At 42.1% G+C, this 16,520-nt stretch overlaps 1 protein-coding gene across 5 annotated transcripts in view; it reads left to right on the top strand.

The window, feature by feature from the left end:
* The window catches only part of TBCK (TBC1 domain containing kinase), a 210,826-nt gene that overhangs the window by 71,471 nt on the left and 122,835 nt on the right, over window positions 1-16,520 (top strand). For all 5 annotated transcript variants that reach the window (XR_014711230.1, XR_014711231.1, XM_084625510.1 and 2 more), the window contains exons 13-18: window positions 1,335-1,384; window positions 1,806-1,935; window positions 2,909-3,007; window positions 5,860-5,922; window positions 6,815-6,941; window positions 7,648-7,698. Coding sequence is in view for 3 of the 5 variants with exons in the window: in XM_084625510.1 (XP_084481636.1) it covers window positions 1,335-1,384; window positions 1,806-1,935; window positions 2,909-3,007; window positions 5,860-5,922; window positions 6,815-6,941; window positions 7,648-7,698 (520 nt within the window). In the remaining 2 variants the exon portion in view is untranslated. The remainder of the gene's footprint in view (window positions 1-1,334; window positions 1,385-1,805; window positions 1,936-2,908; window positions 3,008-5,859; window positions 5,923-6,814; window positions 6,942-7,647; window positions 7,699-16,520) is intronic.

Here is a 16,520-nt window from a genome sequence, read left to right as displayed (position 1 = left end):
AACCACATTGATTAAACAATAACTAATCAAATTATTGTTAGGGTGCTTCGGGTGATTGCTGATTCCAGGGTTTACCATATTTCTTACTGAAATGTTGTTTTTTCTCATTGTCAGTTTACGTGTTCATTCACATGCGGTTTTTATTTTAGAGTTCTATGTTAATGCTGCACAATTGGTATTTTGTATTTAAAGCAATAAATAGTATCCAGTATTAGTTTGAGGGAAGATGCCATACAAAAATTAAATGGATGTTACAAATGGATAACTCAGAATTTTGGTCCATTTTGGCTTGAATCCCTTTACTTTCTAGAGTGTTACAGGAAATGAAGCATGAGGTAATCAAGTCTGTGCACTCTGCATAAAAACATGCTGATGAAGCAACAAAACTGCACTATTTTACATTTAATACATGAAAACTGATCAAATAAGTGTTTTATTACAACATGCAGCAACTGCAGTGGGGTGAGTTTCTGGCATATAAAATCAAATATCTGTGCCTACAGATACAAATGCAGTAGTGGATAAATATACAGAGCTTTCATTTTTGAGAGGATAGTAGCCTGAATCTTGCTAATCTCTTAGCCAAACTTGCAGTGTTAGTTGAAAGATTTATATTTATCTTTTGGAATCTTCCAAACACAACTCATGGAACAGAGCACAATGATTGTAATAAAAAAAGGATCAGTGATGAGTGAACTGAGACTCTGAACTGCTCTGTCAATCCCCAGGGGAGATGGCACTATACCTTCAAGTTAGAGATTGACCTGCATAACAGAACACTACAGGGAAGATGGTATTAAACTTTAAGCACGTTGATGTCTATAAACTTCCGTCTCACCTGCCTGTCACCTTTCCCCAGAACGTCTCTATTACTGTCTGTCTCTCAGAAGTCATTACTAAAAGAGATTTAATTAGCATAATTTTAATTTTTATGTAACAAGAAGTACCAGATTCTGTTGTTGGTTTATAACTACCTGAATCAAAGTCCTTGTCAAAGAAAAAAAAAACAGCCATTTAACAGTGTTAACCTATTAATATGTGGGGATGTTTATGTGAACAGGATTAATTTTCAGAGTTGCTCAAAGTGTAAACAGAATGGCTTCCATTGATTTTTTTTTTTTAAGAGTCATATTATTAAATTTTGCATGCTACTTATCATTTAAGGGTGGACATTCCTTCTTTATCAGAACTAAATTAATATTTAGGCAAATATTAGTACAAACAGTTAAAAGTGACTAGTTCTAAGTTAATATTTTTCATATTCCTCAACTGTACCAGTTAAGGTACTGAGAAGCATTTTGATATTAAATACTTTTTTTTAATCTTAATTTCAGAGACTGAAAGATGTTGGTGGGGAAGCATTTTATCCATTGCTTGAGGACGAGTAAGTATATATAATAGCATTAATTATTTTTGAGTGGAGGTTTGTATTATAGCGGAACATTGCACGATTGGACCAAGGATTTCATAAAGAGAAATCTAGTGTTAACCTCCTATATCCTATTTAGATTCCTGAAGCCAATAGGAGCTGCTATCTGCTCAGCACTTCAGAAAATAGGTCTGCTTATTTAGGTGTCTAAATGTGAACTGAGAAGTGTAACTTTAGTTACTTGGTCTTGCAAATCTGGACTTTGGTATTTACTGTATAGCACTGAGTGCACAAATGCTGATCAGTAGCTAGTAACTTTTCCTTTCAAAATTGTTTTCTAACTTAAAAACTCTTTCCATTATACATTCTTCTTTTTACATCTGATTGCAGGTATTGTTATTTAGCCAGTCTTCACTGCTTTCTCACTCTATTCCAGGCAGTCAAATTTACCCCATTCAAACAGTAATAATGAGCTATCTGCAGCGACCAATCTTCCTCTGATCATCCGAGAGAGGGACACAGAGTACCAGCTACACAGAATTGTTCTATTTGACAGGCTACTGAAGGTATGGATTCTTAACAGTACTGCAATAACCTCAGTTATCCATTAATCGAATGGATTAACTAAAGAACTAAGCAATTGCAAGTGGAAGCAGAGAAGTGAGAGAGGAAAATAGAAGAGAACTAGATGCAGAAGTAAATCCAAGAGAAGAGGGAAAATAGGAGTTAGGAGAAACTACAAAAGGAAGAGGCAATTCTAGAAACCCCTACAATAAGAAAGGCCTTCAAAATAGAAATACAATGAGTCATTACTGTTAACACAGTTGCATATGAGAGAGGACACTGAAGCATCTCGTATATTTTCTAACAGCAGTGGGCAGTGCACACAGCCAGCAAATTAAACACAAGTGGTGTAGCCTCAGATAGGACAGTAACACTTTTGCATTGCACATTCTGGACTGAACACTGGTCTTGCACATTCAAACTAGTCAAAACTGTGATATCACTGTGGAGGGGGAGAGGTTTATTCTTATGCCAGGGTATTTTGAATTTTCTCAGCAATATGATTATACACATTTTCGTGTGGCTCGTGTGTGTAAGAATACACATAAGTAAAGTGATGGGTTCATTCAGATTTTTTTTACACATTGTAATAAGTATTGCACTAACTCTGAGACATTTTTTTAAGAAGTCAGGTATATATACTATGAAAAGGAATACTTAATGCAGAAGAAATTAGAAACTCTGCAGACATTACTTATATTTAAACCTTTCAAATGTAACAAAACATGATAGGCACTTTCTTTCCTGTAAAAAGGTGTTGGACTGGATTATCTGAATCAATATAAGTAGATGCTTAATCCTTGTCTTTTAGAGAGGAATTGCACCCCTTTTAGATTGTAAAATTTATATACATTAATTAAGTATAAGCAGATTTACTGTGTTTGTCTCCAGTGGCTGAGAAATTTTTCCTAAAGGAAGGATCTTGTTCATTTCAAGGAAGTCGTGGGGGGTTTTTTTGTTTGTTTTTTTTTGCAGGCTTATCCATACAAAAAAAATCAAGTCTGGAAGGAAGCCAGAGTTGACATTCCTCCACTTATGAGAGGTTTAACCTGGGCTGCCCTGCTGGGTGTTGAGGTAAGAGTAAGAGAAAGGATGATTCACACTAATTACACATACTAGGGAAAAATGAAATGAGAATAATATTTGAAACTATGTGAATAAATACAATGTTGGGGCAATTTTTGCTTCACTTCATGATTTCCTTTCTGTACAGTCAAGGAATGTTGAACTTGCCTGGGTTTTAGTTTATTTTTGACTTTTCCAAAAATGATAAGTGCCTAGGCATCCTTGGCAATATTTAAAAATGCCACTGCTGTTTAAAAACAATATATTATTATTATTATTATTATTTTATTATATAATAGCTCCAACAAATACATTTAGCAATCTCCTCCCCAATCAACAAGGGCTAAAGAAAAAAATAAAAACTCTGAGGAAAAAAAAAATCTCCTTTCCATCCCACTATGACATTCCGGGGTTCAATTCAGACCACTGAAGGGTTGTGTCACTATTTGCCGTGCAACCTGGGGTGCTTCTCAATGCTTTTCTGCTGTAGCTCCCAACCTAGGCTATTTACAAACAGCCAAACAGCATGCAGGTCATATCCTGAGTGTCTGTTTATATCCACAGTCCTGGTCCAATAGCTCTGACCCCAGCAGCCTGTCAGCAAACACCAGCCACAGTCTGGCTTCCAGCAGCCTTGGTTACTACTTGCAGGGTGACCCCACCATACTCGCAGTCCTGGGTTTTCCCCAAAAAACATGTGTTTTGGAGTGTGCAAACCTCTTCTGGACAGTCCAGATATATTAGGTCCATTGCTTTTTTAAGGTAAGATAAGATCCCATGGGAAGCAAGTTTAAGGGGGGAAACAGTTCAAAAGAGTTGGCAATTTTTCAAAGAGACATTATTAAGTGCACAAAAGCAAACTGTCCCACTGTGTAGGAAAGATAGGAAGTATGGCAAGGGACCACACTGGCTTGACCAGGAGATCTTCAATGATCTGAAACTGAAAAAAAAAGTCCTACAAAAAGTGGAAGCTAGGTCAAATTACAAAGGGTGAATATAAACAAATAACACAGGTAGGTAGGGACAAAATCATAAAGGCACAAAATGAGATTAAACCAGCTAGAGATATAAAGGATAACAAGGAAACATCTACAAAGACATTAGAAGCAAGAGGAAGACAGAGGATAGGGTAGGTCTGTTGTTCAGTGGGGGCCAGGGGGTGGGGTGGGGTGGGGTGGGGGAGATGACAATAACACAAAATGTGGAAATGGCAGAAGTGCTAAATGAGTTTAGTAGCAATTGGACATCTAACTTAATGACAGTGAAAATGAGGTAGAATCAGAGGCTAAAATAGGGAAAGAACAAGTTAGAAATTACTTAGACAAGTTAGATGTCTTCAAGTCACCAGGGCCTGATGAAATACATCCTAGAATTCTCAAGGAATTGACAGAGGAGATATCTGAACCATTAGCTATTATCTTTGAAAAGTCATGGAAGACAGGACAGATTCTGAAAAGGGAAGTATAGTGCCAGTCTATAAAGAGGGGAATGAGGGCAACCTGGGGAATTACAGACCAGTCAGCTTAGCTTCAGTACTCCCGAAAGATAATGGAGCAAGTAATTAAGCAATCAATTTGCAAATATTTAGACGACAATAAGGTGATAAGTAACAGTCACTATGGATTTGTCATGAACAAATTGCATCAAACCAACCCGATAGCTTTCTTTGACAGGGTAACAAGCCTTGTGGATAGGAGGGGAAGCAGTAGGTGAGATATATCGTGACTTTAGTAATGCTTTTGATATTGTCTCACATGACCGTCTCATAAAAAAACTAGGGAAATACAACCTTGATGCAACTATAACGTGAGTGCATAACTGGTTGGAAAACCATTCCCAGAGAGTAATCCGTGGTTAACCATCAAGCTGGAAGGGCATATTGAGTGGGGTCCCGCATGGATCAGTTCTGGGTCCGAATCTGTTCAATATCTTCATCAGTGATTTAGAGAATGGCATAGAGAGTACACTTATAAAGTTTGCGGACGATACCAAGCTGGGAGGGGTTGCAAGTGCTTTGGAGGATAGGATTAACATTTTAAGTGATCTGGACAAACTGAAGAAATGGTCTGAAGTAAATAGGATGAGATTCAGTAAGGACAAATGAAAAGTACTCTCCTTAGGAAGGAGCAGTCAGTTGCAAACATACAAAATGGGAAATGACTGCCTAGGAACGAGTACTGCGGAGAGGGATCTGGGGGTCATAGTGGATCACCAGCTAAATATGAGACAACAGTGCAAAAAAAGCAAACATCATTCTGGGATGTATTAGCAGGACTGTTGTAAGCAAGGCACGAGAAGTAATTCTTCTGCTCTACTCCATGCTGATTAGGCTTCAGCTGGAGTATTGTGTCCAGTTCTGGGTGTCTGGGTATTCAGGAAATATATGGACAAATTGGAGAAAGTCCAGAGAAGAGCAACAAAAATGATTAAAAGTCTGGAAAACATGATGTATGAGGGAAGATTGGAAAAAATAGGTTTGTTTAGCCTGGAGAAGAAAAGACTGAGGGGTGGTTATGATAACAGTTTTCCAGTACATAAAAGGTTGTTACAGGGAAGAGGGAGAAAAATTGTTCTCTTTAACCTCTGAGGCTAGGACAAGAAGCAAGGGAGATTTAGGTTGGACATTAGGAAAAACTTCCTAATTGTCAGGGTGGTTAAACACTGGAATAAATTGCCTAGGGAAGTTGTGGAATCTCCATCTTTGGATGACAAACACCTGTCAGGATAATACTTAGTCCTGCTGTGAGTGCAGTGGTCTGGACTAGAAGACTGCTTGAGGTCCCTTCTAGTCCTACACTTCTATGATTCTATATATTGTAAGGGCTTTTTTGTTTATTTAACATGTTCTTCTTACACTTTAGGGTGCCATTCAAGCAAAGTATGATGCCATTGATAAGGACACTCCAATTCCTACAGATAGACAAGTAAGATTCCTTTTTAGTTTCAAGTACTGTCACTTAAGATAGAGCCAAAGGTTTTTCCTCCTATTAACTGTAAGTCAGCTGTTTTATTGCAGCTGATGCTGCTGATTATTATTTAATATTAAAATTTTTTCTCCCAGTTTTGTAATATGTTTGTTCAGCACAAAGCAAATTGGAGGGCCACCAAAAACAAACAATAGTAACCCAAATTTAACAAATACGTAAAATGAAATCTTGCATTTGAGTCAAAAACAGTATTTTGAAACAACAAAGGTAAAGATGTCATTAACAACCTAGCAAACATTTAAAAAAAAGTCCCTTTCCCTTCAGTACTTATTATGCACCTTGGATTTAGATTCTGAAAGACACACGTCATCCCCAAATCCCATCGGCTTCAACTGACGCTGAAGGCACGCAGTACTTGGTGAAAATGGGTTCCTGTTCAGTTAGGTTCTCCAAGAAGTTCTGTCAAATGGTAAATGGCTAAAGTCCTACCAAATGGCTTTTCAACTAGCCCAAGAAATTTTTTTCATCGAATTGGGCCTTTTATTGTAATAAAGAACAAAGTGACATTAGCATCCTGAGAGATGCAATATGAGAGTTGAGCTAGAAATCAGTACAGCAAAAAATGCCCTTTTTATTTTTGAGGGGAAGGAGCTGTATTTCAAGAGTTCTTTTGTATTTTTAATCTGTGTGTGCAGCTCATGGAATGCTCCCTTTTCCCCCAGTTCTGTTTTGGAAGGTGAGGAAGAAAACAGATTGTTTATGTCGGTGGTTTGACCTAAATGCATTGGCTGCATTCCAGTTCTGTCAATGTTGTGGAACTTCTGTGGTGCCACCTCAAATATCCCTGTTCTCTTTTTTTTTTTTTTTTTAATGTTTGTCTGTATTGCAGATTGAGGTTGATATTCCTCGCTGTCATCAGTACGATGAGCTGCTGTCATCACCAGAGGGTCATGCAAAGTTTAGACGGGTATTAAAGGCATGGGTAGTTTCCCATCCTGATCTTGTGTACTGGCAAGGTGCGTTCAACACGTTAGTAAGTTTAACCATTCAGTTGAAAATCTGTATAAAAGGGAAGATTTACTTTAAAATATATAGACACTTCCTAAGTAGATCAAAAGCAAACACACACACTTCTTTTCTCTGCTATTTCTTTTTTTTTTTGTTCAGGAGAATTTGAACTTCGATTCAGTTGTTCATTTACAGATGTCAATATAGAAATGTCTGGAGAATATATCTGTGAATTACTGAAAATTTAGTATTCTTATATATTCCATTCTATTTGTAATGTAAATTTGCCTCAATTGTGTTTTATAAAAATTGATCTTTCGTCGTGCATTTTAGCATTCCTTAAACTTCATACACTTTGTTTTTAAAATGTTCTGTTGGCTAATGCTATTTAGTGCAAAGTTAAACTGCACTGAACAGTTATTAAGTTAGATTTTTTTTAAGAGTAATTTGCTGGAGCATTCCTGAAAACTGTGACGAAACTGGAAAAAGTCCAAATAATCTACTAAGTGCTGTACTTCTAGGTTTTAAAATATTTTTATTTGCCTGCAGTTTTCATATTTTTTCTCTGTATAGTACATTAAGGGTAACATTACAGGTGTCTTAATCCATCTTAAATATGTAAGTCTCTCTGATAAATGAATGCATTTATCTTATGTGTTATGATAGTGAAAGAGAAGCTTTTCATAGTTTCTTCGCATTTTTTTCTTCCCTCAGGTCTTGATTCGCTTTGTGCACCATTTCTGTACTTGAATTTTAACAATGAAGGTGAGTACCTTCTCTCTAGAATAAAACCATATCTCCATCCGCCTCGTGTGCCCACACATACATATGTACACATGTGCGATATATACCACGTTATATATCACAAACAGGTATAAACAAGATTTCAGTGAGTTTTTAACTACAAGGGAAGTTTGAAGCTAAAATCATTCGGAACAAATGGTCTGTTGCCCAGTGCTAAATTTTCCTGAAGGATTTATTTTTAAATCATTTTAACTCTCAAACTAATTACCAGATTCACTTGCAGATACTGAGAACGTTTATTCTTCTTCGAGTGGTTGCAGATGTGTATTCCACTTAAGTGTGTACACGCTCAGTGCACCAAAGTCAGAAAACTTTGTCTAGTAGTACTCATAGGGCTGCCTCTTGTGCCTTCTGGTTTGTCTTTCCCCTGGCTATTTAAGGTTGGTGCCACTCGGACTCTCCTCAGTTCCTTTTCATGTCCCGTGTTTGATTCGGAGCATTCTGTGTGGTATTTACCTCAACTTTCTTTCTGTCCAGTATTTTTGGAGTTTTCTGTAGATAGTTAGCAGCTTAGTAGTACCACCTTAGGTTTTTCGTTAGCAGCAGTCTTTAGCCTGGTGGGATGCCCTCACCAGGTTTTAAATGTTGCCCATCATGTGTGCGCCTGGGAGAGGGACACATTAATGAAAGGTGCTCTCTCTGCAAGTCATTTAAATAAGAGAATGCAAGTGGTGAGGGGCTTGTTAAGCAGCACCTCATGGAGCAGGCCATGAGGCCCATTTCAGCACTCGTCACTTTGTTCAGTGCCACAGAACCCTTCGGAACCAACCCAAGATGTTGCTCCAGATTTGAGGTCACTTTCCCCTATTAGGAAGATGAGTCATTCTCCTTCCTCTTATTCTCCAAGGAATTGGTCCCCTAAAATGGACTGAGGCCATACCAGGCCTCAGGGATATTCCTCTTTGTCTTCTAAGAGGAGTGCTGACCGGCACTGTGATTCCTCGGGGACAAAGGATAGAGCTAGGCTGGATAGACAAAGGATAGAGCTAGGCTGCCAAGATCAGCTGGATACCATACCATCAACTCTGGTCCTGACCATGGGGCGTCCATTGAGTCCATTACTGATGGCACTGGTGTCAGCAATAACTGTCTCTATGCCATTGGCATACCAGGTGGCATCTGACTTGCTCTGCCTCTCTGTTCCTGATTCCCCAATAATCCAGGAGCATTCGCCTACCATGGCTGCCGCTGCTTTTTCTGCTGTGTCCTTGGTGCCGTCTGGTTTGGTCACAGAGTTGTCTCATTCATCAGCAACATGTTCTACAACATGTAAATCTCGGTGCAGACTTGAGGTCATCCTCCTTTTAAGCACTCATGGGTCCAGCAATGCAGACATTCCCTTGGCACTGACACTGTTTTGGGCATGGGTACCACTCTCTGCTCCTGCACTATTGTTTGCTCTGAGTGGAAGTGCGATGCTTCTTTCAGTACTGAAGGCGTCAACTGCTCGTCCATCCTCCATATCAATACTATCTCTATAATGGTTTTTGGACAAGGCTGGTCATTTGCTTGCTCCGTTAGGGGTGGTTCTTCTGCTACCATTGTGTGACGTCAAGCGCATATCAAGATCAAGTTCAGAGTCATCTTCCTCCTCTCCCTCACCTTGCAAGCAATGCTCTTGGAAGTCCTTAAGACCATCCTCAATTCACTATTGGTACTAAGATCTGCACCTTTCCTGCAGCAGGGGTAGACACTCTTGGTCTAGTACCTAGTGACTACTACTGTCTTACCCTTATTCCCATTGGCCTTCTTGGAATTTTTGGGACATTCCTCAGTCTGCAAGATCCCGTTCTTCGACCCATTCTGGGACAAGGTCACCAATCTTGGCTGCAGTCTGTCTTCCCGAGCTACCTCTATTTCAGACACAGTCATTCCTCCTGAGCTGCTCCAGCCTGATCCTATCATACAGGAACAAAGTTCTCCCTCAGGAACCTCCATTCATCCTGCTCCCTTCTTCCTCCTCACCGCTTGACTCCATGGTACCGGACTCTTCTTCTCCTGTCCCTGAAGATGTCATGCCAGGACCTCTTGAAGCATATGGCTTCTGCCTTGTGTATTCAGGCTGAGTTTGTGCAGGAGAATATGCATAAATTGCTAGATATTCTCCAGTCCTTAGCTCCAGGGAAGATGGCTCTACCGATTATATGAAGCTTAGCATATCCCACCTACCACAAAGCATTCTGAGAAATGGTATTATGTCCCTATGAAGGGCTTTGAGTGTTTGTATTCCCATCCATTCCCAAACTCTCTCTTTGTGACAGCAGTGAATAACAGATTACAGCTGGGGAGATACAAGTCCACGCCTAAGGACAAAGAGTCTAAAAGGCTGGACTTGATGGGGAGGAAAAATTTACTCTATTTCGTCATTACAGATGTATATTGCAAATCAGCAGGCGCTGTTATCTAAATATGACCTTGTCCATTGGGATACTATGTCCATATTTGCAGATGAGTTAATGAAATCCTCCAAAGAAGAGTTTAATGCATTTATTGCAGGGGGCTACCGGGTGGCCAAAAAGTTGTTGCATTTGGCTCTGATCATGTCAGACACTTTCTCCAGAATTATGGCATCAGCTGTGACTATAAGGAGGGCCTTATGGTTACAGAATTCTGTCTGAGCATAGAGGACTTAGTTTACGTTCGTTGGGGTTTATACCCTAGCCACAAAGAGATGTCATTACGGAGGGCAAGAGCAACTGCAGTAATATTGCTCACATCTCTTTTTTGGACATTCATCCTTCCCTGTTAGGCAGCAGGAAGGAACATATTTCAAAGAGAAGGAGGCTTTCTGAATCCAGTTTTAGCCAGCCAACCCATCATCAAGCAAGCAGCCCGGAATGTAATGGTGGATCATCTCAGCAGATCCGTTTCCTCTCATCACAAGTGTTCCCTTCACCTGGAGGTCACCAGATTCATCTTCCAAAGGTGGGGGTCTCCCCAGGTAGACCTGTTTGCGACCAAGCAGAACAGGAAATGCCATCAGTTTTGCTCACTATGTATGCACAGCCCGGAATCCCTCTCTAAGGCCTTTTTGCTTCCATGGACAGATTGCCTGTTTCACGCTTTTCCACCAATCCCTCTGGTTCACAACGTCTTCCTAAAAGTCAAGCAGGACAAGGTGAGAATTATTCTTATAGCCCTAGCATGGCCATGTCAACTCTGGTTCGGCATGCTCCTGGATCTGTCAATAGCAATCCAACTCTTGCTCCCACTCCGACTGGACCCAATCTCACAAGACCACGGCTGACTGCTTCACCCGAACCTTGTCTCCCTACACCTAACTGCATGAATGCTACATGACTGAACCCAGAAGAACAGGCCTGTTCAAAACAGGTTAGGGAGCTCTTGCTAGGTAGTAGAAAACCATGCACAAGGGCTGACCAAGTGGAAGCACTTTTTTCGATATGAGCATCTCAATCTATCTCTCTGTCTGTCTCTCTCTCCCTTCCTCCCCCCCCCCCCCCAACTTGTTTTTCCCTTCAGTCTGTCTTGGACTACTTCCTCCATTTAAAGCTTGGGTTCCAGCTTTGAAACACTAGCATCGTGCCCCCTGCTGCTTCTCTTTTGGAAGGTTGCTTTCTTGGTGGTGATCACTTCAGCTAGAAGGGTCTCTGAAATCAAGGCCCTTATGTCAGAACCACCTTACATGGTGTCCTTCAAGGACAAGGTCCAACTGCCCCCCTCCCTGGCCTTCCTGCCAAAGGTGGTGTCACAATTCCATAGCAACCAGGCAATTTTCCTGCCAGTCTTCTTCCCAATGCCTCACAAGAACTCTGAGGAACAGCGGCTTCACTTGCCTTCTATATCGAGAGGACTAACCCCTTCCACAAATCCATGCAACTCTTTGTAGCAGTAGCAGAAAGAATGAGAGGGCTATGTGTCAGCCGAGAGGATCTTGTCCTGGATAACCACCTGTATTTGGGCTTGCTACAAACAGGCAAATGTCCTGCTTCCAGCCATCTTAACCACTCCCCAAGAGCCCAGGCTCCGTCAGCAGCATTTCTTTTGCAGGTCCTAATCCAGGACATCTGCAGGGTCACAACCTGGTCGTTGGTGCATACCTTTGCATCTCACTACGCCATCACCTAACAGGCCCGAGATAACGCCAGTTTTGGGAGACTAGTGTTGCAGTCAGCATGTCCGTGATCTCTGAGCCCATCTTCTAGGGTACTGCTTGTGAGTCACCCATGGAATGGACATGAGAAAACACTCGAAGAAGAAAAAATGGTTATTAACATTTTCTAACTGTTGTACTTTGAGATGCGTTGCACATGTCAATTCCACAACCCACCTTCCTACCCCTATGTCGGAGTTAACCCACAAGAAAGAACTGAGAGAGTGCATGGCCAGCAGCGCCCCTTAAACCGGCACATAAGAGCGTGGCACCAGAGGGCAGTAAAACCGGTCTGATGGATGCCACCAAGAAAAAAGTTTTGACAACAGTGCATGCGGTGCGCACACACCTAGCCAGAGATTTTTTTTTCCTCAGTTGTACCCATCAGACCAGTTTTACTGCCCTCTGGTGGGAGCGTCGCTGGCCACGTACCCTCTGTTTCTTCTTGCGGGTTATCTCTGACAGAGTGGTAGAAGGGTGGGTTGTGGAATCGATATGAGCAACACATCTCAAAGAACAACAGTTACGAAATGTTAGTAACCATTTTTTCATATCAGCATCCTGGAATGTCAAACCATTTACAGAGTGCGTAGGGTATTTCAAGTGCAGATCAAAGGCACAGTGATTCATGTACTCACCAGCAACACCACCATGATACATTATGTGAACAGGCAGGGAGTAGCCCACTCTAGCCAGCTTTGTCCAGAGGTGATAAAGTTTGGGCAGTTCTGCATCAAAGAGAATATCTTTCCCAACAGCTACTCATTTACTAGGGTCCCAGAATTGCTTGGCCGATTGTCTTGGCAGGACTTTGTCCCAGAATCACCAGTAGTCTCTGAAGAGTAGTGTGCTGAGTTTGTCTTTGGATAAGGGCATTCTTGTTCTTGACCTGTTTGCAACAAAAGGACAACAAGAAGTGCCAACAACTTTGCTTTTGAGTGAGTCTCAGCCAACACATTTCATCTGAATTGGGAATCTGCTCCGACATATGCTTCTCCCCCAATCCCAGTCATTCCTCAGGTCATCCTCAAGCTGAAGATGGATCATGCCAGACTGATTCTTGTTGTACCAACTTGGCTGAAACAGTGTTGGTTTTCTGACCTCCTCAGTCCTTCTGTTCATCTGCCTATTCCTCTTCCTTGTTGTCTCTATCTACTGACACAGGGCCATCGTCAGATTTCGCATCCAGCGCTGAGCAGCTTGCATCTCAACAGCATGGATGCTGTGTTGCTAGATAGCAGAGGAGCACTGTTCTAAAGCTGTTCAACAAGTTCTACTTGTTAGTACAAAGCGATCTACTGCAGCTACATATTTGAGTAAGTGGAAATGTTTTTCTATTTGATCCGTGGCCTGGGGAATTCAACCAATGCAGGCCTGCATTCCGGACATTTTGGAGTACCTGTTATTTCGTCAGTCCTCTGGTCTGTCTGTCAGCTCATTGAGAGTCCATTTAATGGCAATTTTGGTGTTTCAGCCTCTGATCCTTTGCATCTCACTACGCCAGGAAATCTGTTATCTTGAACTCCGTGGTAGTCAGATTTTGAGAGGAATCATTCATTTCTTTCCTCCAGTAAAGGAAATGATTCCTCAGTGGGACCTTAACACTGAATTGACTGTCCTTATGGGTCCTCCATTGGAGCCCTTGGAAACTTGTTTTCTCTCTCTCCTGTGCCAAAAAGCAGCATTCTTGTGGCCACAACTTCTATAAGAAGAGTTAGTGAGCTGCAGGCCCTAATGGTCAACCTTCTGAATACCCTTCAGGCCTCATCCTAAGTTTTTTGTCTAAAAGTGTTTCACAATTTCATGTTAAGTCGGCAAATTTTTACCTGTATTTTTTCCCAAGCCTCATTCAAATGCAGATGCAGCATCTTCATTCCTTGGATATGAGGTGATGCTTGGCATTTGACTCGGAAAGAACAAAGTCATTTCTTTCATCATCTCAGTGTGTCCCTAAGAGCATCTCTGTGCCACAATGTAAGAGACTTATTTGTATCTAGCAGTGAGTTTCAGCTGGCTTGACCAGCTCAGTGTACCCCAACTCACTATTATTATATCTATAAGGTGTCATGTAATAGGTCATTGGAAAACCAATAATTCACTACTCGTTAATATGCTTGTGTGATGTTTGTACATTCAACCTACAAAGGATTATACAGTAGCTAAAATATGTTTAAACCAGCCATTAAATGGTTTTTTTCAAGACAAAGGAATGCAGTAATTGAGCAAGTTGTGACCAAAGACAAAGAAAAGCATATTTGCATGCCATGCAAACAAAGCTATCAGGAAAGCAAGTGGAGAAAAACTGATCACTTAATAGTCTCAATGGGGGATTGGAAATTGCAGTACTAGGAACCCTTCCTGCCTGTTGAAGCAGGGGCAATCAACTTTGACAGAGAGAGGATTTTCAAAAGATTACTGGATTGCAAAGAGAGGAGTGGTGAACCCCTAAATTATCCTCCACTTGAAGAGACCAGTAAAACCAGCACCTTAGGCTTTGTGGGCATCCTAGGTAAGAGCTACTCAGCCATTGCTAGAAAAGGAAGATTGGCCAGGAAATGAGCTTGAACAAAAACTATACTTGTTAAGCTGATCATTTTGTTTGTTTGTAACCTTTTCTATCTTTATCTCTTATAACTTGAACTCACTTAAAATCTCTTTTTGATTGAATAAACCTGTTTTACTTTTTATCTAAACCAAACCCGTGCTTTGATTGACTTGAAGTGGTTGTTAACTCCAGTCAAGCAGCTGTTTGTCTGTTTAAAGGAGCACCAAACTTAAAATCTGCTGTATATGGACAGTGATAGGGCTGTGCATTGCAGAGACATCTCTGAGGAACTCAGGTGCTGGAGAGCTGACTGTTACCTACTAGGTAAGGTTGGGGCTTGGAGAGCCCTGCGCATTTGCTGGCAAGGCAAAGACAAAGGTGTGTCAGGGAGCTGGCATAGCTTAACTGCAGCAAAGCTCCCACTACTTCCTGAGGCTGAGAGGAATAACTGTGTCTCACAGCTCTGGGTATCTCCAGCAGCTTGTCACACTCATCTTTTTGTTTCCTTTGTGGCTCAAATGAAGGGTCAAGTGGTCTCCCTGCAAACAATTTCTGGGTGGATAACATCCTGTATTACAGCGGGACAACTCAGAATTGGCCTCCACAGAGGTTAAGACACAGGTGGGCAAACTTTTTGACCCGAGGGCCACATCTGAGTATGGAAATTGTATGGCGGGCCATGAATGCTCATGAAATTGGGGGTTGAGGTGTGTAGGTGGGGTGAGGGCTCCGGGGTGAGGCCAGAAATGAGGAGTTCAGGGTGCAGGAGGAGGCTCCAGGCTGGGGTAGGAGGTTGGAGTGCACAGGGGTGTAACTCTGGCTGGAGGTGTGGGCTTCGGGTGGGGCTGGGAATGAGGGGTTGGGGGTGCAGGAGGGTGCTCTGGGCTGGGACTGAGGGATTTGGAGGGTGGGATGGGGATCAGGGCTGGGGCGTGGGAGGGGTTCGGGGCACGAGTGGGGGTCAGGTGTGCAGGCTCTGGGTGGCGCTTACCTCAAGCAGCTCCCGGAAGCAGCAGAATGTACCTCTCCGGTTCCTACACGGTGGCATGGCCAGGCAGCTCTGTGCGCTGCCCCATCTGCAGGGTGCCACCCCTGCATCTCCCATTGATCACGGTTCCCAGCCAATGGGAACTGTGGAGGCAGTGCTTGCAGTGGGGGCAGCATGCAGAGCCCCCTGGCTGCCCCTATGTGTAGGAGCCAGAGTGGGGACATGCCGCTGTTTCTAGGAGCCGCGCAGAACGGGGCAAGCCTCTGACCCCACTTCCTGGCTGGAGCGGGGAAGGCCCTGGTCCCTAGCGGAAGCTTGAGGGCCAGATTAAAATGTCCTAAGGGCCGGATTCAGCCCCCGGGTCATAGTTTTCCCACCTCTGGCTTAAGAGCTCATTTGACAAAGGCCTTTGCGAAATCAAATGCATTTTTCAGTGACTTTTTGATATTGTACGTTTGTAGACTTGGTCTTCCATGCATACTTTTACCAAGCGTTATGCTATTACAACTGCATCTAGATCAGATGTAAATTTTGGGAAGGCAGTTATTAGTTCAGTTAACTCCGCACGTCACCTCCTTGTGATACTGCTTGAGAGTCATCTGAGTGGAATACACAGACGTCTGCAACATCTTGAAGAAAAGACCTACCTGTCAGGTAACTGTTGTTCTTTGAAATGCAGGTGCAGGCGGGTATTCCATGGCCCTCCTTTCCTCCCCTCTCAATCAAAGTTTCAACTCTGATGTTCTGTGTGAAGGAACTGAGGGGGTTTGGGGTTTAGCCCTTAATTAGCCAGGAAAGGGCGGGGAGAAGGGTTCAGAAGGTGTTCGCACCACCCCTATGGTACTGCTAGGGAAAGTTCTCTGACTTTGGTGCACAGGGTCACATACGCCTAAGTGGAATACATGTCTGCACCCATATCTTGAACAACAGTTACTGTACAGGTAGGTAACTGTCTCTTTTCTTACTGAAAGAGTAAGTGCTGAAATTTGGGGGATAATACACTGTATTCTTCAGGTAACAAAGTGGTTGAATCCCTACTTCAGGTACAAAATTTGTTTTTACCTATAGACCTGCCAGCAGCACTTCTATAATATACATATGCCTCTTTTTCTATGAATGTTCTGTAGTGGAGCCTG

Source organism: Lepidochelys olivacea (assembly GCF_965140295.1).
Source record: "Lepidochelys olivacea isolate rLepOli2 genome assembly, chromosome: 4".
In the NCBI taxonomy this organism is placed as follows: Eukaryota; Metazoa; Chordata; order Testudines; family Cheloniidae; genus Lepidochelys; species Lepidochelys olivacea.
Note: the sequence above shows the minus strand (reverse complement) of the source record. Positions and strands in the feature narration are given on the sequence as shown.